General features: G+C 30.6%; 2 protein-coding genes across 4 annotated transcripts; both read right to left on the bottom strand.

The window, feature by feature from the left end:
• Nucleotides 1-3,564: 3,564 nt before the first annotated feature.
• Nucleotides 3,565-7,288, bottom strand: LOC120086714 (NDR1/HIN1-like protein 13). Its single transcript, XM_039043486.1, has 3 exons — nucleotides 6,521-7,288; nucleotides 5,085-5,177; nucleotides 3,565-3,780 (listed from the first exon to the last, which is right to left on the bottom strand). The coding sequence occupies exons 1-3, from the start codon at nucleotides 7,058-7,060 to the stop codon at nucleotides 3,718-3,720; spliced, it is 696 nt and encodes a 231-aa protein (XP_038899414.1). The 5' UTR covers nucleotides 7,061-7,288; the 3' UTR covers nucleotides 3,565-3,717.
• Nucleotides 7,289-10,022: 2,734 nt separating this feature from the next.
• Nucleotides 10,023-12,938, bottom strand: LOC120085756 (ethylene-responsive transcription factor RAP2-12-like). 3 transcript variants are annotated; one of them, XR_005484028.1, is made up of 3 exons: nucleotides 12,490-12,938; nucleotides 10,524-11,524; nucleotides 10,023-10,448 (listed from the first exon to the last, which is right to left on the bottom strand). XR_005484028.1 is itself a non-coding variant. In XM_039041935.1 (2 exons), the coding sequence occupies exons 1-2, from the start codon at nucleotides 12,764-12,766 to the stop codon at nucleotides 10,632-10,634; spliced, it is 1,170 nt and encodes a 389-aa protein (XP_038897863.1). In that variant the 5' UTR covers nucleotides 12,767-12,938; the 3' UTR covers nucleotides 10,023-10,631. The 3 variants fall into 3 exon arrangements, 1 of the variants encoding a protein (XP_038897863.1); XR_005484027.1 differs by having other exon boundaries at nucleotides 10,580-11,524; XM_039041935.1 differs by having other exon boundaries at nucleotides 10,023-11,524.
• Between the last annotated feature and the right edge of the window lie 14,169 nt (nucleotides 12,939-27,107).

Here is a 27,107-nt window from a genome sequence, read left to right as displayed (position 1 = left end):
ATTTACTAAATGATCGCATAGATTTGTTAAACGATCGCTGGCCCAAGGTAAACGATCGTGCAGAGTCTGTCAAGCTAAACGATGCATAGCTTTTCTTAGACAATAGCATAGCTTTATCTAAATGATTGGGCATCGACCTATACGATAGGTCTCCGACTTCTCCCACTTGCCCAGTTGTGTACACGATCTGTGTTTCTCCATTTGTCTACCTCACACCAAGTCTGAACAGAGCCCACCCTCTGGGTTCTCACACTGAGAATACCAAGGTCACCTTGTTGGCGTCAGATTCAACTCGAACCGTCGAGGTTTACCAGAGGTCGTTCGTGGTGCTTTTGGAGGAGTCCGTTCATGGTGTTGTGGAGGAGATCGTGATCGAAGAGATCATTGAGGACGAGCGCAAAGAGTTCGTGCTGTGTTCGTGCAGTGTTGCGGTTGTGTAGATCAAGCGCTCGTGGTTACGGTTGTTCGATCTGAGTTGCATGTCAGAGCGTGGAGACGTCTCTGCATATGTGCGTTGAGTTCTCTTTGTACATTTGATGTTTGTTTCATGCTGTAATTTCTCTGTAATTTGCATAACCATTTTTGTTTGAATTCGACTGTATATGTATTGTTGATTCATGATTGTAATTTGGAATTGTCTAGTACCGCTGCTCATGGAAATCTTGATAGTCGATTTCCTTCAGCAGTTACCATCGTGGATGGAGATTCATCCCGTCATCCACGTAAATAGACTAAAACCCTATCATCCCGACCATGCCGAAGAGCGATGTAAAGTGGTGACCCGTCCGACTGGCACAACGAAGAAAATGGCAGAGGAAAAAGTCAATGAGAGACTTGTTGAGGGAAGCGACGAAGTTAGAAGACCAGGACTAAGCTGGGAAGAGTTCCTTGAGGGGTGGAAAGGCCTCCCAAGATAAAGAAGTTTGTTGGGTGCGCGCTCAAGGCAACTGCTCAAAAATTTGCTGAGTTCGAGCAGAGTCGGTTGATGGGGACTTCAACCAATTGAGTGGGGGAGAATGTCACGATCATTTTTGTCTAGGGCTTGTTGCCCATGGTCGTATGTTTGCCTCCACCTCATTTTACTATGCTTTCATCTTATGTATTTCCTTTTACTAGGTAGTTTGCTTTCTATGTACTTTTCTTAGTGTGTGATCGCTCGCTCATTTCCATATGCAAGGGTGACGGATGTACTTTTGTTCAGAATACACTATATGGAGGTAAGACTAATCATCATATCCTCATGCCAGTAAGTTGTATGCTTATTGATTTCTAGCTGATTTCTAGCTGTACGATTAATGTTCATTATTTACACATGCTTTCAAATGTTTGTGAAAAACTTTTTCTCTGAACCCGTTTTCTAAAACCTTTTCTGAAGAACGAGGGAGGAGGTTGTGTGAAATGTCCATTGTGCTACTAACTATTTGGGTTTGGATTGGCTGACTTATTCGAGGGTGAGAACAAGTGTCGCACAATCGCCTCGAGATCCTTAAAAAGATGCGATTGTGACACTTAGCGCAGCCACCTGTATTTATCCAAAATAACCCGTTATTGTAAACGAGGATTTGGGTACAGAGTTGGTATAATTTTCTGATAGCTTATGAAAGCTTTATAATATGCTTTATATGAAATACGATCATGTCATTATTTGATTAACACGTGTTTGAGATGTTACTTAATCTTATATACTTTACCTATGATCTACTAAATAATTTTGATAAATTTCACTGACATTTCTGAAAGAGAAAATCTATGTTCATATTAAATTGCCTCTCACTGGGCCTTAGCTCATGCTTACAATGTTTTATGTTTTCCCCTCCCCTAGGTAGCGATCAAGTTCTAAGAACAAGCTAAGTTGTCAACTGTTGTACAATGATAGTCTTCTGTTGCATCGTAGGTTTACATATTTTGGAGTCTTGTTGTTGTTGGACTGCATATCATGAACTAAATGTATATGAGTTTTGGGAACATGAAAATAGTGGACTTGGTTGTGTAGTTGTGGAAGGGTTTCTGTTAGATATAAACTCTGTTAATAATCTGTGTATATACTTTTAAATAATGTGATCGAATTGAGTTTTGGTAAATCAGGCAAGGGGTAGTAGTTATGAAGTGAACTTGGAAATAATTTCGGGTTTGTCCTTATTTTTAGGTAGTTGCAATGAAAGCTTATCATAGCTAATAAAATTAATGATATTTTATAAATTTAGTTTCTATAATTTTAATATTACGTTAATTTAGTCATCCAACTTTTAGAGTTTGTTTGGTAGAGAATCTGAAAACAGAAAGTTGAAAATAAGAGATTAAATTAAAACAGAGTTGTATTTCATATTTTCAGATATGTGTTTGCTAGCAGAATTCAAAAATTGAATTGAAAATTCTAATTTAAATAATTCCAAAGTAGCTGTAGTTACCCACTAAATATTAGTTAATAAGAAACTATTATTAATTTATTTATGAACATTTTTATGTTAAAAAATTGTAAAATTATTATTTTGTAATAATATATAATTTATAGGATAAATTATAATTTTTGTCCCCATAGTTTGGAAAAAGTTAAAATTTAGGTCTTATTATTAATTTGAAATTATCCTCTATGGTTTAATAAAAGCTTCATAAATAGTCCATGCGGTAGAGATTATTTAAACGGATATAACAAACCATAGAGACTATATGTGAAGTTCTATCAAACCATAGGAACTAAAATCTAAATTTTAAAACCATATGGACTGACTTTTAACTTTATCCTAACCATAGGGACCAAATTTGGAATTTAACCTAATTTATAATATATTACATAATAAATATTTTAATTTTTTGAAAATTGAGTTGAGTTTATAACATGACATATACTATATTTCTAAATATTTTTAACATTACTTAATATAATTATGCATTTTAAATTTTAAAATTCAAATTCTGGATACAATAAAAACATAAAAGAAAATGTTGTTTTTAGAATTTATTTGGATCACAAAATCCGAAAATAATTTTCAGAAACAGAATTCAGATTGTCTGCCAAACACATATTCAACAAATTTGAATTGCGAACCAAACATACTCTTATAAACTTTGTATGTCTCAAAGGTTTATAATCAGTTCAGATCATTAACCACATCGAGTGAATGGTGATGTAACTCATCCATTAATTAAATTTTGATAAAGTTGATACAGATGTAGATAAAGTTAGCTATGACTAAATAGCACCATGATTGCACAATAGTATAATTGAAATTTTTAAGATTTAAAGACTAAATAACCATGATGTGCAAATCATAGGAGCTAAATGGCTAATTATATAAATTCACTAATATAGTATGGAATATGTATGAAATGAAGTGGAAAAAAAAATGTTCAAATCAATTTGATCATCGATGACTTCGTTAAAGGAAGTACATGCTAGATCTTTTTTAAAGTTAGAGTTAAATCTATCCATATACGATGTCGATTTCTTGATACATGACCGAATTTGAAAGAAAAGATATATATATTATACAAGTACGAGGATTCTCATAGAAAGAAAATCCACAACCATGATTATAAGAAAAAAAAATTCCGAATAATTGGGTCATGAAGAAAGTTACTAAATAAAACAAACACACAATATTTTTTTAGTAGTAAACAAGAGATACAAAAACAAACAAGCTAGGGATAGCTCATGCACTCAAAATAGATTAAACAAAATACTTAACCAGTAATTACTAATTAGTGAGCTAAGCACCTTCATAAGTAAAAAGCGACTCCACAGTTTGTGGACATTGGCTTGGAGTTGGAAGGAATTGAATCCTGAAAGTGAAAAATAAGAAAAATTAACTTTTACTTCACTTGAAAAAAAAACGATAATAAACAAATACATAATTAATTTATTGTGTTTTTATTTTAAAAAAAAAAAAAAAAAAAAAAAAAAAAAAAAAAAAAAAAAAAAAAAAACATAATGATAGTTTGTTACTTAAGGAAAGAGGGTGTCAAATTGCCAAAAGAAACTAAAGTTCTTATTTTCTAAATAACTTATTTATGAATGTTTTGCTTTTGGAGTTCCCTTTATTAAAGAAAACGGGTTTTAAAAAAAAAAAATCAATCCAATTATTATATTTACATTTACTAACTTTTCATCTCATTCATAACTCTCCTAAACTTACAGAATTAATACAATTAAAAACTTTTAAATATTGCAAAATATATGTGCCACTCACTCATAAAAAGCTATGAAACTTTTTAAATCAGTTTCTTATTTTCTTTAAGTTTCAAAACCTTGGAGGCTATTACAATTTAACTCTTTATTTCAAAAATTAGGATCCTATTTGATAATCATTTTATTTTTTATTTTTTTAAAAAAATTAAATCTATGGATACTATTCCATCTCCAATGCTTTAAAAAACCAAACCAAATTTTGAGGACTAAAAAAATTAGTTTTTATAATGTTGTTTTTGTTTTTTGGAATTTGGTTAAAAATTTAACCATTATACTTAAGAAAAATAGTAAGAAATATGGATGAAAACGACTTAATTTTCAAAAATAAAAACCAAAAACCAAATGATTATCAAACGCAAACGAGACCTACACTAATGCACTTATTTTTTCATAAATGTTTCAAAGTTTGAAATTGAAAATGAAGACTTATAGTGAAAATTGGAGCTAGAATATTGTTGTGTTTCAGAACCCAATTTGCATATTCACAACTCTAACTGATTTCCACTTAAAATATGGTTTTAAATCAAAGTAACAATATACACTTTTTTTCTGATTTAAATATCATTTTGATCTATATACTTTATAACTTTTTGAATTTGAGTCCTTATACATTTAAAGATTCGATTTAAGTCCATATCCACACAAGAAATCTTAAATTTAGTAATTCAAATTATTTTTTATCGAAATTTATTAAAATAATAATAATAATAAATATATTAAACGGATATTTTTCAAAAAATTACAATAAAAAGCTCATAGACAATAAATTTTTCTTTTAAAAATCAACAATAAATTAGTAATATGTAATAAATTTTTATGGATAGTATTTGAATTAAAATTGAAAATCTAACATGTAGAAACTGAAATTCCAAATTATTTTAAAAGCCAGAGCACTTACCAAAGCTTTTTCTACGGTTGCTCCATTGCCAAGTATTTCTTCTCTGAAATTAAGCTTTCTGTAATCAACATCTACGTCGCATTTCAAAGCAACCTACACCCAAATCCTCAACATTTCAATCCTAATCAATATATATATAAATTAAAAATCACTTTTTAGTCCCTGAATTTTTAAAATGTAATAATTTAATCTTTGAATTTGGGTTCGTATCGTAACGATTAGTCTCTGTATTTTTTAATTTTGTAAAATTTAGTCTATGAACCTTAAGAGTGTGTTTGGAATATATTTTTTAAATGTTTATTAAAAAAAAGAAGTTATTTTAGAAGAATTTAGTATTTGGCAACCACTTAAAATATGTATTTTAGTCAATTTTTATCAAAAACATTTAAATAAAAATGAGTAGCCACTTTTTTTTTTCAAATCAATCCAAATAGACCCTAAATTTATAATAATTATTAGTCCCTATTGGAAAAATTAGAGTTAAGATTTAATGAAATAATTTGAAACTAAATATTTTTATAAAATACAAAGTCTACAACATTACATAACAGATTTTGACATCTAATTTTGATAAATATTTTTATTTAGGGACTAAGAATATTTTTGGAATACATTTTCAAGTGTTAAATTTAAAAAATAAATCATTTTGGAATAAATTAGGGTGTTTGGAAACCACTCAAAATAGTTTTCCAACTGTATTTTAATCATTTTTTATCAAAAGTGTTTAAATAAAAATGAGTTTTTTAAAAAACACTTTTTTCTTAAGTTAATCCAAAATAGTCCTAAATTGTCACAAATTTTGGAATACAATGATTAAGACCTCGTTTGGTAATTTTTTTTGTTTTTTAAAAATTAAGCTTATGCACACTACTTCTACCTTCAAATTTCCTCTTTTGTTATATATTTTCCACTCATTATTTAGAAAACCAAGCCAAATTTTGAAAACTAAAAAAAAAAAAAAAATCTTTTTTTTCCTAAGAATTCAACCATTATAGTTAAAGATGTCAAAAAAAAAAGTATCGATGATATAGGCTTAATTTTCAAAAACAAAAACAAAAGACAAAATGGTTATCAATAGAGATCTAAATTATTATATATTAAAATTTAAGGACTAAATTATTATAAATAAATTAAATAGATCTAAATTATTAGATATTAAAATTTAAGAACTAAATTATTATAAATAAAATTTAAGGACTAGATTATTTTAAATAAAAGTTGAGTGACTCAGTTGTTTATTTTATGAAAGATTAGGGAAGAAAAGCTTTTTTTTTTTTACCTAAATATTTATTTTTTAAAAAAAAAATGCCCTTAAATTCTTCTTCCCCTTCTTCATGCACAACTTACAGACAAATTCTTCAAAAACAAACACTTCAAACTCTTCCATGAAAACTGAAGCTCGAGAGAGTTAAATACAAACAACAATTAAACGTCACCTTCATCTTAATCACCGCCATATGAAGCACAAACAGCTCTACACCAACATCGCCAATAATTTTCATCTCAACAAACTCTTGTATCGTCTCCAACAAATCCACATCAAATTGATGCAACAACAAACGAGTTCGAACACTCTGATCGACGCTACGAGCAGGCTGAAACACTTCGGGCACTCGAATCGTTCCGATCACAGCGGTTCCATCGTAGATCAGGAGAAGCCTCGCCGGACTGTACTTGATGCCGATTTTGTTAGGGTTTTGAGAATTAAGAGTCAGAGTAAAAACCGAAGAAAGAATTGGAGAGCCAGATCTGACGGTAATGTTGTACCAATCCAATCGCAGTGACTGAAGAGAAAAAATCGGTTCTCGAGGCTTCAACAAGAAGATTACAGGCAATGCGGCGATTGCGATTGCGATGATCGAAAAGAGAGCGACAACGAAGAGGAAAAAGCAGAATCGTTTTAGAGTATAAAGCGTACAGATCTGTTCGCAGCAAAAGCGACTTGAAAATGGAGTTCCGGATCCAAGAACATCCATGGATGCCCATTTTTTAGGGCACACGAAGAACAGAGATTAAATTAAGAATAGCAATTTCGAATTTGATGTCTTGCTTTAGATTCTTAATCTCAAACTTGATGTAAAAGTAACGAATTTTCGTTATCGGTAAGCTATGATCATAGTATGCTTAATACCAAAATTAAGAATCTGTTTTTTTTTCTTTTGAATAATCATCAAGTAACTTATAGGTGTTATTATATTAAAACTCATTTAATTTTAAGAATAATCTATTTGTCTTTCTCCTTCATCTCTATATTCTCATATTTTATTTCAACAACCAATCATCTTACGCATTTTTAGAATTAAACAATTATGCGAGGAACTCTTTTTTAATTAACTTTTAGGTGTGTTGTGTTAATTTATTGTTGCCCTCTTAAGTCATATTCAATGAAAAACGCTTCGATCAGAGATTTTATGAAAAGTTTTAAAGTAGCAAACAAGAAATATTTTAAATAAGATAAGAAAAAAGATTTATTTTCAAAAATAAAATAAATAATAACATGATTTTTTTAAAATTTTAATTATGCACGTGTTTCTTGACTAGTACGGTATGTATTGCAACAATGTAGTCCTTAGTAAAAAAATCATCAAAATTAAATGTCATTTTTCTTTATTTTATAATGTAGACTAAAATATCAAGTCTCTAATTAGTTTATCAATTTATTTATATAAGAAATCTCATGAAACTTAGCATTAATTTTTTCAATAGGGACTAAATTATTAAAAAATTTAAAGTAGAGGGACTAAATTGTTATATACTAAAGTTTAAAGATTAAATTGTTATAAAATTTAAAGTAAAAGGACTAAATCGTTGAAAAGCAAAGTTCAAAGACTAAATTGTTATTTATATGAAAATTTAGGGACTAAAATGGATTTTTAATAATTTTTATTTTTCTGATACATTTCATAATGGACTATAATGCTGTAGTTAGGAAATTGATATTTCAAATATATTATTAAACAAACTCAATCATGCCAGATATGATAATATTGAAATTGAAATAGAAAATTAGGGGCAATAAAAGAATAATGATTTTGGTGTTTTGTCATAAAGAGCATAATTTTATCTTTTGTTTTCTTCTGGTTCATTAGAATCTCAAATGGATAAAGATTTATTATCTCAATAGGATGAGTCATCCCACCAAATGAACTCCTTTGTAGATCTAACTTTATTGATATTATATATATTTAAATAGTAGGTTAAAAATAAGTAGGAAATACAAAATTAGATGTCAAATCTATAAAAGTAACCTTTTTCTTTAAATCTAAAATGGGGAATAAAAACTAGGATTAATTCCTTAAACTTCAAAGTTTGCCTATTTGATTCTTAAAGCTTTAAAAATTACAAATTTAATTTATGAATCATGATTTTTTTTTTTTTTAAAAAAAAAACATATTTTAGACACATAATTAAATGGTCTTCAACTCCACTAAACATAAAATTCAAATTTATATCCAATAGATTGATTCATTTCTTAATTTTTTTTAAAAAAAATTATTAGAAACCTATTAGGCAAAAGAGTGAAAGCTTAAAACTCTACTAGACACATTTGAAAGTTCAAACACCAACAAAACCAAAATTTATAATAAAATATTATTTTAATCTTTAAATTTTAGATCTAGTTTCCATTTGGTCCCTAGATTTCAAAATTTCACACTTTTAGCTCTTAAATTTTGAATTTAATTTCTATTTAATTCTTAGATTTCAAAATGTTACAATATTACTCTTATGTTTGAGTTAAATTTCAATATGGTCACTAAATTTCAAGATATATAATTTCAACTTTATGCTCACTTTCCATCATTAGAGTTAATATTTATTAATTAATTCAAAAGAATTAAAAGATTTATACTTACTTAACCTAACATTTTTTTCATCTCTATTAAAATTAACTTAAAAAATTTACTATATAATTATTTTAAATTAATTAATAGACCAAAGATTGAAGGACAATATTAAGGAAAAATCAAAGTTAAAAGTGTAAACTTTAAAACCTAAAAATCAATTTGAAACAAAATTTAAATTTCAAAAGTGAAATTGTAACATTATAAAACCTAAAAACTAAGACCTCGTTTGATAACCCTTTAATTTTAAAAAAAATAAAAAAAAATATATATTTCATCCTCATTTCATACCATAATTTACATCTTTAAGTAGTAAAATGGTTGAATGTTTAACCAAATTCTAAAACCAAAAACAACTTTTTGAAAAGAGTAAAAAATAGATAACAAAGATAGAAATTTGAAGATAATAATATCCATTGGCTTAATTTTCAAAAACAAAATGATTACCAAAACGAACCTAAATTAAAATCAAATAGGACCACCAAATGGAGAATAGACTCGACATAAGAAAAAAGAGGTACTTTTTTAAATTACAACTTTCAATGAATTGAAATCAAACTCAAAACAATAGAACCATAACATAGGAAAAAAGAGGTATACTTTATCCAAACCACAACTTTCAATAAATTTTTAAAAGTACTATTTATTCAAGTATTTTGAAAATAATAACAAAAGAAGGAACTCAGCAGTTGAAAACTTTGGAAAAAGGTCGAATCAAATCACATGCAAGAAACAGCTTAAAATAGGAACTTGCCCTGCAGCTTACAGAAACATGTGAGTGGTGAGAGCAGGGGCCAAAGAATAAAACCAGGATGGGATGGTCAAGTAATGGCAAATCACTGACTTTCTACTAAGCACAGCCACTCATTTTCCACTGCCGTCTATTCTTCATTATCATCATCATCATCATCATCATCCTCTAGTCTGAATTCCCCATGCTCTTCTCCACAAGCTGCACCCCAATTTATAAAAATACTGACAGTAAAGATCTTCACAATCCCATCATTTCAGAGATAAATGCATTCTCAAACATGTAAAACTATGGAAAATGATCTAAACTTATAAACAGGACAATACAGTGCTGGGATCAGAGAAGTTTCATTAGGCAACCCAAACAAACATTTTCATTGCGTATTTGCCGAGTACAAAATGATAACCAAACCCAACTTTCGGTTCAGTTTACGAATTATGAAAATATGGAAGTAATATGAAAAAGAAAAGAATGACACAACCATCCGACCATCCATCCATCACTTATACAAACACAGAAGGCAGAAATGAGATTCATCAAGTTTTTCAACGTCCATAGCAAACCAACCACACGTAGTTTTTATCAGTACAAGCATTATATTAGTTTTGAGTTTCCCATATTATGGTCTTCGAAACATGAAATGAAGCCTACCAAGTAGTACACTAAGTGTCCTCACATTCAACATACACACCAATAGCTATGTTTGTTAGGCCATTCCTAATGCAGGCAGATCTCTCTCACGTCCATTCCCATAACAGATCACAAATGTTCCTGCAATAAGTTTATGTGAGATTTTCAAGTTTTTAAAGAAAACAAAGGATACGATCCTGAAGGGAAGGAGTATACATTTTTGAAAAATCAGGAAAAACTTGGGGAGGAACTGATAAAGATGTCAAACTCACTAATATGTAGCTTTTATTTACATAACCTAGCAACAAGCTGGACAAGATTTGCTTAGAAGACACTGCCGACCATTCCTGCAAGATCGTCAAAGGTCCAAAGGTCGACTGAGTTCCCACCATCCTGGTTCCCTGTCTCTCCTGCAAGGAAGGCATCCATTGATGCATCCCAGCTGCTGTCGAGATATGGCATCTGGAAGTATTTCATCTCTGACTCAAAAGAAGACAACTCCTCAGATAAAGTCTTTTCAGAGCCTTGAGAAACCACCGTATTCTCTGGGCTATACTTGACTTTCTTGCTTGGAGAACCATCCTCCACAAAGTGTGAATCTTCACTTTCCATGGCAGCTGAAAGAAAAGACGAGATTTCGGGAGTCTTTGCACCCTGCTCTCCCCAACCAAAGTCAGAGTAATCAAAGGAATTGCTACCTTGATCTGAATTAAAGAACATGGGTGCAACATCAGAAGAAGCTGGACTGGTTTTTATTGCACCATCTCCATTGGTAGAGAATGAACTCATGTTGACAAGTTGATTTGTAAGCGGTTTTTCCTCCAGGAAACCCACGGTACTATAGTATTCTTCACAAGAGTTATTCACAAACTTATCGTTCTGGATTAGATCTGGTTGGGTCTTTGCCAATCTAGTTTTGGGAAGTGGTTCCTGGAGGTTTGTCTTTGCTGAACGTTTTCCACTAGTTCGTGGCACTTCGTCAGGAAAATTGACCTTCGCTTTCTTTCCACGAATTCGTCGTGCTTCAGCATCATATGCTCGAGCAGCTTCTTCAGCAGTATTAAAAGTGCCCAGCCACACACGAACTCCTTTCCGTGGGTCACGAATTTCTGCTGCCCATTTACCCCATGGTCGCTGTCGGATTCCCCTATATTGATTCTTTCGCTTTCGTTTTGCAGATTTTTCAGCTTGTCCAGAGAATTCTACAGATTTTGAAGCTGCATCGTATATATGTCTTATTAAAGCAATGAACAAGAAAGAATACACAGATCGGGAGGAGGGAAAAACAAAGGAACAAAACCGAATCCATCCCCGTCAACAAACTAAAATGGATTTAAGGGATTCAGAAACTACAAAAGACAGGGTATGTGGAAAATGTTTGAAAAAGTTAACTGATGGTTCACTTTTTTCCAAATACTCATTAGTTATAATAAGATGAATAATTGGAAGGACCACCAAAAAACAAAAAGAGGAAGAGGAAGAATAAAGCGAGAGACCAAAAATTAGGTTCGAAGCATTTTATCAATGACCAGACCAATAATTTGAATATCACTAAGCCACGACATATCTGGCAATTACGTTAGCCGATCGAAAAATATTGACAACTCTCAGAAGAACTTTCATTTACATAGAAAAGTAAAAAGACAGAAAATGTTCGAAAGCAGTAAATATCATGTAACAAATTCGATTATATGATAGTTATTTCATCAATATTTATGGTACTACTAAGAAAAATCTAAAAAATTGAGGCGTAGAAGCTTGACTATAGTCAAATAAAAAATGTAAATCCAGGGGGCTTTCGGCTAGATCTAGCACTCCGCCCCCCTTTTTCCCCACTTTCTTTCTTTTTAAATCGGTAGAAAGGTTCTCAGTTTATTCCTCAAACGAATTCGCTTCTGCAGTTCGAGAGCTAATGATCAGAAAGTGAATTTCCACATAAAAAGACCACATTCCCCTAAACATCTACCAAAATCAAGAAGGCGATAACGGATCTATTACAAGGCAGCTGAATGTTGAAAACGGAAAGAGAACAAACAGCGGCCATGCATTAAAACCCATCATCCACTGATGAGAAATTAGATAGGCGATCAACTTGGAAAGAAGCAGTAAGGCATAAAATCAACATCAGAACACCGATCAAAGAAAGCTTAAAAGACAAATGAATTAGAAAAAAGAAAGTTACCACGAGCAGAAGGAAGGGGAGGGTTTCCAGCAGCAGAGAAGGCAAGGGGTTTGATATCGATGAGCTCCTCCACATCAAATTCCAAATCGGAATCGTCCTTGAAATGCTGGAAATCAGTCTCGAAATCATCATCAATGTCAATAATATCAGACTTGACCGGGTTCGACAATTGATTTCCAAACCCAGGTTTCTTGAGATTAGGCCAAAGGTGTTCGCCGGTGACTCGCCGGGAGCGAGTCGGTGGAATGAAGCCGGAGATTATAGCACCTCCACACATTTTTGAAGAATGAAACAGTTAAAGTGACAGGATTTTGACAGAAAAGGTGGGAAAGTTGGGGATTTTTCGATTTCTGAGAGAAATTGGGAAGAGGATTGGAATGAAATGGAAGATTAATTGTTGAGAAGTGAATTAATTTTCAAGGGAAGGGGATTCTTGTTTAGGGTTTTAATCAAAGGTTAGGTGAGCTTTTCTTGTAAGAAAGTGGGAATTGTTGGCAATTTGCAAGCGGGACCCACCTGATGTAAAATCCCCTTTCTACCCTTTTTCTATGCTGTCAACTACACAGCTCCCTCCCTCCCAGTCCCTCCCCACTGTCGACGCCACGACAGAAATAGCATTTATTTTTTCATTTTTTCCTTTTTCCCCTCCTCCAAAGAATATCATATTTATCGAGTTGGTGAAATCATAATAGAATTTCATTAATTGATAAATTAGGTATAAATTACAAACATAGTTAGATTGTTTTTTTATTAAATTTATTTAGAATTATAAATTTTGTCATATTTACTTTCATCATTACCGTTATCGTTATCTCTGAAGGTCAAACAGTAATAGTAAATATATCGAAATTTATAATTTTTCTTCTCAAACATTAACAATAATTATAACAATAACGATGCGACGTAATTTGTAGACACAATTGGATTTAGCATGATTCACTCGCCGATCAGATTGCATTTTTTTATTACACATATGAAAGTGAACCTCATGTGAACACAATTAAACGATACCAAAGGTAATCAAATAAGACCCACTTTTGACATTTCTATTGATTTTTCACTAAGATAAACTAGGCTTAATTGAAGGAGACTACATTACATTATAGTACCTTATTTGGGTAAAAAAAATACATTTTGTGTATTCTAAATTTACTATCGACTCGTCTATCAATTCTACTTATGAATATTTCAACTAAAATGTTATATATTTATTTCTTAAAAAAAAAGTTATAAATTTAATTCTTTATCACCCTATCTTGTTAAAAAATAAATAAATTTGGATTACTTTATTTTAGTTATTAAAATTTTAAATATTTTATTTCAGATTTTATTTTTAACATCTCGCATTAACATTTTAATTAATTATTTAGTAAGAGTTGAGTATAAAACACTTATTTCGTATATTCATGTGATTAAGATTAATAATTGTGTAGACGTTGCCGTGGATACATGAGATAGTTATACTTTCTATCTCCAATTCCAATTATCTTGATGAACAGAAAATAAAGGGAAAAAGGCAAGATGAATTATTAACCATTGAGAAATAAATTAAAGTTACTTGCCATCAAATCAACGCTTCAAAATCAAGTGCTGAATTTCTTGGGTTGGATCGAGTCTTTTCTCTTTACAAAGTTTTTACCAATTCAGAAATTTAACAACTTATTCGTATGTATATGTGTCTCTCTCTACGTATAATGGTTAACTCATCAAAAGATCAACTTATAAGTTATAATATAATTTTAACATGAATGTTTTACTACATACAATAACTCACAATATAAAATTATTTAACGCAATATTGAATTTTTTTTTAGCTTAACACCTCCGTGTGTTAAACTATATATTAGACGGAATTTGCAAACAAGGTAGAAAAATAAGAAAAATTATTTATACAAAATAGTAAAATTTTAACTTTTATAAAGGTTTATAGAAATCTATCCGTGTGTATCAGTGATAAAAACTGATAGAAGTTTTTCACTGATAGATGCCGATAAAAGTCTATCAGTATTTTTTTTTTTGCTATTTCTGTAAATAATTTGACTTTTTTCTATCCATGCAAATTTTCCTATATTAAAAGGGTAGCCAATTTGAATATTATTAGTGGATCAATATACCAATTATCATTTTAAAGTTTGATGGTTTCATCGCGTTGTTAAATTCACACCAACAAATATTTAAAAAAAAAAAACTATATGGGCAAAAAGGGTAAATTCCATAGTTTTTTTTTTTTTTTTTTTTTTTTAAGCATTTAGAATGTGACACTCTTCATGGGGTGTGGCATTCAAAGGAGTAGGCTTGTCTGCCTAATTTTATGCCCTCATAGTCATGTGTTATTGTTTATGATTAACAAAAATAGTAGTTTACCAGACTTGACTCCACCAAAACAAATGACTATTTGAATTTTTCCCCTACTTTTTTTTCTACATTTCTCACAATCCCATAAAATTAAAAAATAAAAATAAAAATCTTACCCTTCAGTATAACCAACCCCTTTCTCTTTGTTCCCAACAACTTTGATCTACTTGTTCAAATCAAAATGAAATACCTCAAAGTTGATTTTTTTTTTTTTAACTTAAAGGGAAAAAAACATGTAATATAATGTTTTTCATGCTGGTCAAGAAACATGTTTTTTTTTTCCATTTAATATTTGCATTGAATTAATTAATCCGTCTAAATTTGGAAAATTATTCAATAAATCTTTAAATTTTCAACTTTTTATATTAAATAGGTCACGAAAATTTTGATGTTGTATCTAATAAGTCATTAACCTATACAAATAGAAGAAATGTTTTTTTTTTAAATGTTATTATTTTGTAAAGGGAATATTTCCCTAACTAGTATTGTATTTCTTCTATAATGTTAATGTGCTGTGCAAATAGAAGAACTATTTCAAAAACTATTCTAGAACAACGCCCATGTAAAATTATTAATTAGAAAAGAAAAGAAAAGAAATATTTGTTAAAATGTCATCGTTGCAACAAATCAGTCAAAAATGTGGTCTATTGGTCAAATAAAATATCTAAAAAATATATACTCTAGGGAAAAAATCGTACTAGAGGAAAAAAAAACCCTTCGACGTACTTTTAAGACATTTAAATTATTATAATTAGATTATAATAATATGTGTTTGATGTATAAACTATTTTAGTTTGAAAATGAAATAGTAAATACTGTAGCAAAGAATAAAAAAATGACGAACGTAAAATAGTAAAAACTATAGGAAATAGTAAATGTTATAGCAAATAGGAGTTTTGAAATAATGTTTACTGTAATTAATTGGAAAATACAAAATAATATATACTGTAACAATAAGATGTTATTATAGTCTTAGGATAGTTTTTATTCCAAACACACTCTTAATATTTCTACATAAAATCTTTTTTTTTTTTTTTTTGTGAAGTATTGTATCTCCTATAATTTTATTTCAAAGAGAGGAAAATAAAAGCGTGTATTTTCTATATAATGTGATTGTTTATTTTTTTAATTACAATATTTATAGATTGAAAAATTAAATCTCTAACATCTAAATACCGAAGACATATAAATATTATTGAGTCAAATTTACTTTGACAAATAATTATTTATTTATTGTAACATGAAAAAAACATAGAGAAATTTAAATAGTGACATTAAATCAAGTGGATAGTATTTTACTTATGCATTGGGTAATAATTTAATTTAATTTAACCACTTTAAAATATGTATACGTATAATAGAAATTGTTAGTAAAATTTGAATAATTGTGTTGAATTAGCACAGGTGAACGAAAAAAAAAAAGGAAATTAGAAAAAGGACGTGTAGTTGATTTGTAATACACGAATATTCTAATTTTTGTCTGTTTATAATTTAAATCCCAAGAGGCTCAAATATGGTAGAAAAAGACAACGTCCATTTTTCCGTGAATATGTGGATATATACGCTGCTATGGATATTAAATTGATGGCTTTGAAATCCACTGATATATCTATAAATTAAAGGGATTGATATCAATATTAAATTTTCGTAGATATCTCTAATATCTTTTATAAATATTCGTAAAATATAAAAATGTCATCAAGTCTAACATGAATATAACTACTAATAATAATATTCATAACTTAGTTTGAGAGAAAAATAATTTAATTATTAATCTAAATAAAATTTATAAATTTCGTGACTTATAGAAATGTTTGTCGATATCGATATATCCGTACAATTTAAATCTCTACATTGATATTGATATCGATATTTTAATCTTTGGTTCAAATGTTGAAATTAAGAGGTATAAATTACCATTTTTTTCATTTAATTTTGAATCTAGTTTTTATTTTGTAAATAAATTAGTTACATTTTTACCTTTTTAAGTTTGGAGATTAATTCAAATTTCATCCCTAAGTTTCAAAAAGTTATAATATTATCCTCAAATTTGAATTTAGTTTTGAATTTCTTTACAATGTGTGAGGTGTGAAATCAAACTTTTAACCTCGAAATTTAAAACATAAGTTTTCTAACATTTAAGTTAGGGTTAGTTTGGCCAATAAGAACGTAGTTCAACTGACATAGTGTTCATATTGATAGGTTCGATTCTCCCTACACCTTAATTACAATATCTTTTTGAAAAAAAAAGTTAGGGTTAGTTTGATTTGGTCCTTAGGTTTCAATATTGTATACTTTAATAATTAATTTTAAAAGTAATGAAAAATTAGTGAAAGTAATTAATTATAATTTTTTATTTAAAAAATAATAATTAATAGACATAAACACTGAAAATCAAAATTATAAATCTTGGAATTCAAGGACTAGATGGAAATAAAATTCAAGACTTAAGGATAAAAATGTAATAGTTTGAAGTTTTGTAAAAAAAAAAAAATATATACTCAAAATTCAAAGATAAAAGTATAACGATCTAAAATATAAGGATAAAATAGAACTAGATTACCTAATATGTATTTTTTCCGAATTTATTAATACTAGTACTTATATTAAGTCCTACTTTGAAAAATAATTTGTAAACATAAATAAATAGTTATTTGTTTTTTTTAATAAATATCAATAAAAATATGTTAAAGCAGCACTACATTGTTTTTGTTGACGCTTTTTCTAACAACTTTAATAAATAGTGCAAACAAGTGAATATTCTCTCTCTCTCTTTTTTTTATATATATCCTAAAGTATATAAACCAGCTTACACACTTCTCGATTAATCTCATGAGATAATCTATTGAATTCATGATCTTTTAGCCTTTTGGTCTCTCTTTTATATTCTCACTATCACTAGAGCAATCCATGATAGTTATTCTCATTCTAAACATCATTTTAATCAAACTGTTAAAAAAAAAAAAAAAGAGTATATTTTTAAGGATAGATTATTAGTACAATAATTGTGGTGGTGGAGGATTGAACTTCCAATTTCTTTGATCCAACTGCATGTGTTAATATCATTGAGTCAAACTCACTTTGGCTCAACCTAAAAACAATAAACATTTTAATCTTAAAATTAGAAACGATATAGCTTTTTATTGGTATATTTTTAAAATTAATGAATCAAATCCACTCTTTTTCAAAATTCGAGATAAGAAAGGTAGTGTTCCCAAAAAAAAACTTGTAAGTCAATACTTTCTTTTTCATTGGTGAAAGAAAACAAAATGTGAGAAAATTAAAGTTAATCTTTACATATTTCATTTCTCTTTATATATATTATATTATATATATATATATATATATTGAGGAATTCAAATTTCTAATTTTCAAATTCACTATTTATGCATTTATGTAAGTTGAACTCTTTTTTTTTTTTTTTTTTTATTTAGATATTTACCATTTAGATAATACTAGCCCAAAGATCCGTCGGATGTACACAACTGCAAATTTGCATGATACAAATTATATAATATAGTTTAAATTTTGATTGAATATTCAATTATAAATATTTAATGTGAAATGAAGTAACTAAAAAAATAGTGGTCAAGCTATAAATTTCTTGCTTCAAGATAATTTATAGTAAATTTGAAATGTGTAGAAAGTGATACATAATTTTAAGGATATTTGAAATAGATAGTAAAATAAGGAAAAAAATCTAAAAATATATCATCTCTATAAAATATTTACAAATATGGAAGTGTTGACTAGTTAAATTTGATTTTTTTTTTTTTCAATTTTCAATTTAGCACTATCAAAAATAAACTTGAAAAAATGGCATAGATTGCCCAAGACGAAGGGTACAAATTGAAATATTTGTGTATTTATGTACTGTAATATTTGTTTACAAAACCAAACAAATAAGAAGGCTTGGTTTGGTTGTTTACTATTTCTACGAAAGTGCACTTGAGAGGTATCGAAAAGAAAATAGACCGTACGAATGTTTGGAAATGACAAGGAGAGGGACAATAAGATAGTTGGTAGCTATCTTTGATAGAAGCTACCACTGATAGTATATTATCAGTGATAGAAGAAGCCAACAATGATAGCACGTTATCGATGATAGAAACTACCACTAATAGTACATTATCGATGATAGAAGTTGCCACTGATAGCATGTTATCGGTGATAGAGAGCTATCATTGATAGCATGATATCAGTGAGATCATTGATAAGATCTTATCAATGATGTTCACAGTGAAAAAGGCTACCACTGATAACCACGATATGAGTGATATTAGTGATATCGGTGATAGAAGTTAGGTGAAATCTATATATCAAGTTTCTTTGAAAGTTCATAACTAATTATAGAAGTCTATCATTGTTAGCCTTGAGTGTTAATATTTCAAGGTTGATTCTAATGGATGAAAGTTTATCGATGATAACGACTGATAGCTGCTATTGATGATAGCCACGATAAAAGATTATTAATGATAGATACTATGTTAATCTTTCAAAATTGATAGTCATTTATGAAAGTCTATCAATGATAGCCTCTGATAACTTTCCAACACTGGTATAACTCAATCTTTCAAGGTTGTTGGTTTTATTTCAATGTTGATAACTACTAATAAAAGCCTATCATTGACAGCTACTGATAACCTTAACTATTAATATTTTAAGATTGATTCCATTAGATGAAAGTGTATCAATAATAATCACTTATAGCTAATAGCAAATTAAAAGTTAATATTTCAAAATTATATTAATATTTCTCAAATTGAAAGTTGTCACTAATAACAACTATCAGTGGCTATCACTAATAGTTGTTATTAATGATAGCTTTCAAGTTGAGAAAATCGAAAAGAAACAGTAAAAGTGGTGGTTAGGTGTGGGTTTTTTAATCTTTTATCATTTTTTATCCTATATATACAATTATATTATGTAATATTTTTTTAAATATTTTTTTGCTTGAATTTCATTTATGCAATTAAGAGAATACTATGTGACGATTTGCAATATAACATCATCGTAACAATCACATGAAAAGACAGGAAAAATAGTCAATATAATAGGCATTTGCTTTAAAATGTAGGATAAGATAGCATGGTAAAAATTCTCCATTGTTAATGCTTTTTAATATAGCATCGATTTCGTATATTAAGCAGTAGTGGGGTGAAAGGTTAAAAAAAATTAAATATCAATTTATATTCCTTAATTTAAAGGTTGTATTAATTGAAACTCTGAATTAATAATTGTATCAATTTAAACTCCGAACTAATAATTTATAAATTTAAACCTTCAATTTTCATAAATATGTCAATTTAAACCTAATTTAAACTCTGAACTTTTGTAAGCGTATCAATTTAAAACATCTATTATATTTTACCTGAATACACTTATGAAAGTTCATTATTTAAATTAATATATTTATGAAAATTTAAGGTTTAAGTGAATAAGTTTTTAATTGATACAATAATTAGTTTAGAGTTTAAATTGATATAACTCTTAAAGTTTAGAGTTTAAATTGATATGATTATTAATTATTAATCTAAGATTTAATTTGATATAAGTCCCAAAATGGGGTATGAATTAATATTTACCAAAAAATTAAAGAAAAAATTTTACAGATGGAAAAATGTTAAATTATTTATAGAAATAACAAAAAAAAACAGTATTAATGATATACTTCTATCAATCTCTATTAAATAAGATTAAAATTTTACTATTTTATGTAAATAGTTTTTCTTATTTTTTTTATTTTAAAAAATATTCTTAAATTAAATTAATTTAAAAACAAACAAACAAAAAAGTGCGAAGTTGCCGGCTGGAAAATTCGTATCGCCTCGCTAGCCACCAAAGTTGACGATGCTAGTCCGAGCTTTTTGGCACAGTTTTACCTTTTATTTCTTTTATAAAAAAAAATTATTTATAGTATTAATATTATTATTACTTTACCATTAATTAATATTTTTGGTAGGCCATAGCAGTATTAAATTTTATAAAAGGAGGTAAACTATCAGGAGGTTCATGCACTCAATATATACCCTTATTTCACAATATTCCAATCATATTATTATATTATTATTATATTGTAACCCACTACACAAGTCCAGACAAATTGTAATTTTCACGTACGGATATAGGGCCCACATGCCTTTATGAGTTCCAATGTCAATTTAAAATTTGATCCGATTAATTATTCTAGATTAGGGTAGTGTATATAATGTAGAAATTGAGATATAATTTAAACGTGTAGAGTTTCAAAGACATAATAAAAGTAGTCGTTACACTGAATTTTCGGAGAACCTATTTTGTGGAATTGAACTTGAGCTTACATTTGATTTTATGTAAAAGTGATTCGATCTCTAACATTACTTGATCGTATGATTATTTATCTTGAATGCACACACTTGAATGTAAAACATGGATGATTTTTAAGTTGACGTCTAAGACGAATGTTTGTATCTTTAAAGTATTTTTTTTTTTGTAAGTGTGATTTAGTCTTAAAGCCCCCAAAATGAATTTTAACTTCTCTATTTATAAAGTTCACATAGGACGGTGTGGATTTGAGCTTAGTTTGTCCATGAATCTATCGCTTAAATTAACTAAGAGCTTGGTTGGCATTTGAGTTAAATTAAGCATTTTTTAGCTTAATTTAACCTATATTCAAATATTAACAGTAAATACGAATAAACTAGACCTCGTTTTGTAACCATTTGATTTTTTTATTTTTGGTTTTGAAAATTAAGCCTATTTCATCCACATTTCATACAATGATTTACATTTTTCTTAAATACAATAGTTGAATTTTTAGTCAAATTCCAAAAACAAAAGCAACTTTTTGAAAGTTACCTTTTCTAGTTCACAAAATTTGGCTTGATTTTTTAAACCATCGATGAAATATAGAGAACAAAAGAAGAAATTTGGAGGTGGAAATAGTGTGCATGGGCTTAATTTTCAAAAACAAAAAACAAAATGGTTATCAAATGGAACCTCAATTTATTTGATTCAACAGTCATGATGAAGGCACATGACATCTGTTGAAGACATGAACCAAAAACCCCAGCTCTTTCTTACCTCTCTATCTCTCTAGCCCCTGTTCAAACAAACAGAAAACAATTATCAAGTTGTTACAAACTGTTTTTATTCCTCAACTATCTGTATTGAAACAATTCAGTGTAAAGAATAAAAAGTAAGCTTTTTTTTCCCCCATTTTTCAGAGAGTGAGAAAACTTATCTGAAAACTTTTTGTAATCTTGAAAGCTTTGAATGAAAACTTGAGGGTTTCTTCAAAAGTGGATGTAGGTGGAGCTAAATCACTAAATCATTATACATTGTTGTATTCATCTTTTCTTCCTCTTCTTGAATCTCTGATTGCATGTTCATCTTCTTCACTGAATATTTAAAGATCAAAATCTCCATTAGAATACCTGCAAAAACGAAGAAGAAAGGTTAGTACAGAGAAATCGCCCTAAAGCTAATTTATCTTTCTATTCAAATGAAGTGGAATAAAAAAAAGCTCAATCTTTACCACCTAATTTTCTCTGTGGGCGACTGATGCGTTATTTTATGTAGTGGAAATATGGATGATATGCGTTGATGGATTGCGTTGTGCACTCAAGTTTCCCTAGCGGAATTCAAGTGTAAATTCCCCTGAGTTTCCTGGTAAGTCCAGGGTCGAACACAGGAACTTGTGTTGGTGATTTTTATGAAGATTTGTGGTATCCAGTTAAATAAATAAATCATTGGGTTTGTTGTTTGCGTTGATGGAAATAAATAACGAATGCGAAAGAGTTTGAAAAGAGTTGGTAAACGGGAAATACGATGAATATGCGGTGAACAAGTTGAAAAAAGTTTCGGCTAACACTCCCTATAATGCGTTCATGCCTTTCGTTCACGCAACATGCATACAATAGTAAACCATCTCTCGGCGTGAATGCCACGGCTTCTAAGGCTAGAACGCATGCGATAAATATGCGATAAGTCTACAAGATTTACACATAAACCTCTATCTCTATTTATACGATGACAACCTGACATTCACACAAATATGCGACCACATAATATCATTCTCATTCCTAGGATGCATGCGATGCAAGTTGACAAATAGAGCTTATCTCTAAGTTCCTATCTCTTGTTTATGCAAGCCTAATCTTGCTCTTTCGAGTCCAGATTCTAACCTAGCTCTCTTGAGACATTAGGTTCTTTCTTTAGATTCTCTCTCGAGTAACTCTAAAGGGTATTTTGCACAGCATAAAATAAGACAATCGCAAGCAATGAACTTCCTAGGTCATGTTAGCTTAGTTCTTCTCAAGCCATTCAACTAGTTTAATTACTCATGCATATTAAGAGAGTGAGCAGATGTAGAAATAGAACTTCCATTGATAGATATGAGATGAAGTACAAAATAACGATGCAAGTATAGTAAAGAGTCTGGTAGCAATTTCTTGCTGCCAGACGGTTACATTGTTTCTATTAGTGCTCTAAAGATATTCTCGCTCTCGCGAGAGTCGGCCTGCTCTATGCTCTTACGCCCCAAGGTTCTCTTTCGAGCTGTCCTGGGCGATCTCCGGTGCCACCACTCTTCTCTTGCTCCGCCGTAAAATGGAAAAGAAAACTATGAATAGAAACAACTGTGAACTTTTTGACTGATCAACTAATCGACTACTTAACCCCTTCTCTGAAGAATGCACTTGGTATTTATAGGGCATTAAAGGTGAAAGGCGACTTCTCTCTCTCGGTTGTACAGATGGGACAGCTTTAATTCCTGACTGATGCGCTGGATAATTGTTACCGATAAAGCTGGATGTACTTTGTGACCGTTATCGACTGTCAACTTAATTTGGATCCGACTGCCGTCAGTTTTCTGTCTCATCGATCTTAATTGTCCTTTCACCCGATGTGAGCATCATATTGCGCTGACCAAGTTGCGGTGATTCTTCTTGGGCGAATGTTTGCGAGTACGATCAATGCAAAGTCTTGCGGTGAAGTTGCGCTCGAACAATATATTCCTATGATCGCAATCTCTGCATAGCATTAACGCATATTCTGCACAAAAACATAAAGATCAACTGCTCTAATGCGTTGGACGCATGCAACCGTAATACTATGGATTTATGCTTAATGGACGCAATTTAATACATTCTATCAACGCAATCCAACATTATTTAAGAACTTAGCACTATGATAACGTGTATTTCTGCCCGTTATCACATCCCCAAATTTAAACAATGCTTGTCCTCAAGCATAAGCTAAAGATTCCTTTATCAAGTTAACCGCAAAGTTCTTTCCCTAGATTTCTCAAGGATACTTCGTTCAAATCCTATATGCCAGAATTTCCTTAAGTCTTATTCAAGCCTCTTCCTAAAATATTTCTAAGACTTAGGGATTGCAAGCTTAACTTTCAAAAGAACTTTACTAAATTCCAAAACATCGCATGATTTATTTCAAAAAGAAAATTTTCCACCGGGGTGTCAAATGATTTATCCTTGCACAAAATTTTTTTTCATTGCATTTTTTCTAACCTTGCACTGATTCGAGTACCTTGCCTTCGTTTTGGCTTGCCCCCACGTGTGTCATGCGAACATCCAACTACGAGCAATGCACTCTTTCTCAGACTAAACTCATACCGATTTGGTAGTGATGTTGCGATCATTGATTTATGCATTGATCCTGGTGACTTACTTTCGTTTTGGCTTGCCCCCACACGTGTCATGCGGATATCCAACTACGGGTAAGTGCCTTTCACAACTTAACTCTTATCAACATGGGCTTCCCATTGCGTTGACAGTGGAGTTGTTATTCTCAATTTTTTTTTTCTTTGTAGAAGCAAGGTCGGAAACAAATATCCCATTCCCAAATTTAAAATGCGGCAATGTTCTCATTACCAAAAGATTAAAATAAGTCATGCGATGGTCATAGAATGCGTTGTAAAGAGAGTTTGAAAGAAAGCTAGCAAACCCCTAACTTCGAGAAATATTTCATGAGGTGACTATCTTAAGATTTAAGTTAACTCTAGTGTATACGAAAGCAATAGAAGTATATCTATCATCACTGAAATCATACTGGGATAAGAAACAACATGCAGTAACTCACTAAATTTATCTATACCAAATGATTGCGGTGATTAAAGAGGATGTGGTGATAAAACCTTGAAAACTAAAATGCAATGTGATAGCGCAAAATTGGACATGAAGATAAGGAAGAGTACACCCCAAATTTTGCGTTGTCGCCTGCATTGTATTGACACATCCATCTTTGCAGCGATCATTCTTCGTTGGGTTGCAGTAATGGAATAAGATAAGTGCTGCTTTGCGTAACATTTTCATAATCCAGTGCCTCGATCGTTGTAAGAAAAACAAAGAGAGTGTCAAATTATTTTAAACAAAATAAAAATCGTTATCGCAATTTTTTTTTTAATAATCGATAGTGAAAATTGAAAAGATAATAAAGTAAGGATAAATCAGAATTGAAAAGATGGTGAAAATTCCGAGTAGTGGAGAAAAGAGTTGAAGACTTGAGGTTTCCCAAAACTTGCATCCCTGATAAGTTGCGATCATCTGATAACGCAGGGACCACATACATCCTTCTTCATTCAAAGTTTCTTAGTTCCATGGAGTCGACTTGGCGATGCCAGTCTTCTCCATGGTATGCCTTTACTTAATGTCCATTGACTTTGAATATGTTGGTTCCGTCGTCATTTGATAATTCTACCGCGCCATGTGGAAGTACTTGTCGAATTATGAACGGTTCGGACCAACGTGACTTTAGCTTTCCTGGGAAGAGTCACAGACGTGAATTGAAAAGCAAGACTTTCTACCCGACTTGGAGGTTCTTACTGCATATGCGTTGGTCATGTCAGCACTTGGTGCATTCTTTATAAATTTTTGCACTTTCATATGCGTTGTTCCTCCATTCTTCTAGCTCGACCAGTTGCATTTTCCACGCTTCCCCTGCTTTCTTCAAATCAAAATCCAGTTTCTTGACCGCCCACAATGCTTTATACTCTAGCTCCAAAGGCAAATTACACGATTTGCCAAATATCAACGCATAGGGGGACATAACTATAGGCGTTTTAAATGTGGTCCGGTATGCCCATAACGCATCATCAAGCTTCATTGCCCAATCCTTCCGCGAAGGTTTTATTACCTTCTCAAGTATCAATTTAATTTCAAGATTGGAAACTTCAACTTGGCCATTTGTTTGCGGATGGTATGCGGTGGCCACCTTGTGGAGGATATTGTACTTGCGCAGCAGCTCCTTTATATTGTGGTTGACAAAGTGTGATCATTCATCACTTATAATGGCACGGGGAGTACCAAAACGGGTGAAAATATTCTTTTTGAGGAACTGGGAGACTACCGCCGCATCACTTGTGACGCACATAATTGCCTCTACCCACTTGGAAACGTAATCGATGGCCAATAAGATATAATGCTTGCCATGCGAAAGAGCGAATGGTACCATGAAATCAATCCCCCATATGTCAAATAGTTCCAGCTCCAAGATAGTGTTCATTGGCATTGCGTTCTTCCATGAAATGTTACCGGTGTGTTGACACCAATCACATTTCATTGCATAGTCAGCAACATCCTTAAATAATGAAGGCCAAAATAATCCACTTCATAAAACTTTGGCTGTAGTACATTGTCCTTCAAAGTGCCCTCTATATGGCGAATCGTGGCACTATGACAATATGCGTTGTTGAGCAGCATCTGGTACACATAATTGAATGATTTGGTCTGCACCTCTTTTATACAGATTCGACTCATCCCAATAATAGTGTCTGCATTCATTCATGAGCTTCTTCTGTTGATGGTAAGTGTAATCTTCAGGAAATTGTTCATAAACCAAATAATTAACGATGTTCGCATACCAGCCCTTCTATGTGAAACAACTGCTCATCCGGAAACATAGCACTCACTTCAAATTCATTGCAGTCAACCTCGGGATTTTTCAGTTTGGACAAATGATTCGCAACTTGATTCTCTGTCCCTTTCCGATCAATGATCTCGATATCAAATTCTTGAAGGAGGAGAACCCATCTGATCAACCTCGAATTTGTGTCATTCTTTGTCATCAAATATTTTATTGCTGAGTGATCAGTGTGAATAAGTACCTTAGTTCCCAATAGATATACCCGGAATTTTTCCAACGTAAAAATCATAGCCAGGAGTTCTTTTTCAGTGGTGGTATAATTAATTTGGGCATAGTTCAGAATTTTACTCGCATATGCGATGGGGTGCAAAATAGTTTTCTTCTTTTGCGCTAATGCGGCT

This window comes from Benincasa hispida, chromosome 9, assembly GCF_009727055.1.
Source record: "Benincasa hispida cultivar B227 chromosome 9, ASM972705v1, whole genome shotgun sequence".
NCBI classification, from domain to species: Eukaryota; Viridiplantae; Streptophyta; class Magnoliopsida; order Cucurbitales; family Cucurbitaceae; genus Benincasa; species Benincasa hispida.
Note: the sequence above shows the minus strand (reverse complement) of the source record. Positions and strands in the feature narration are given on the sequence as shown.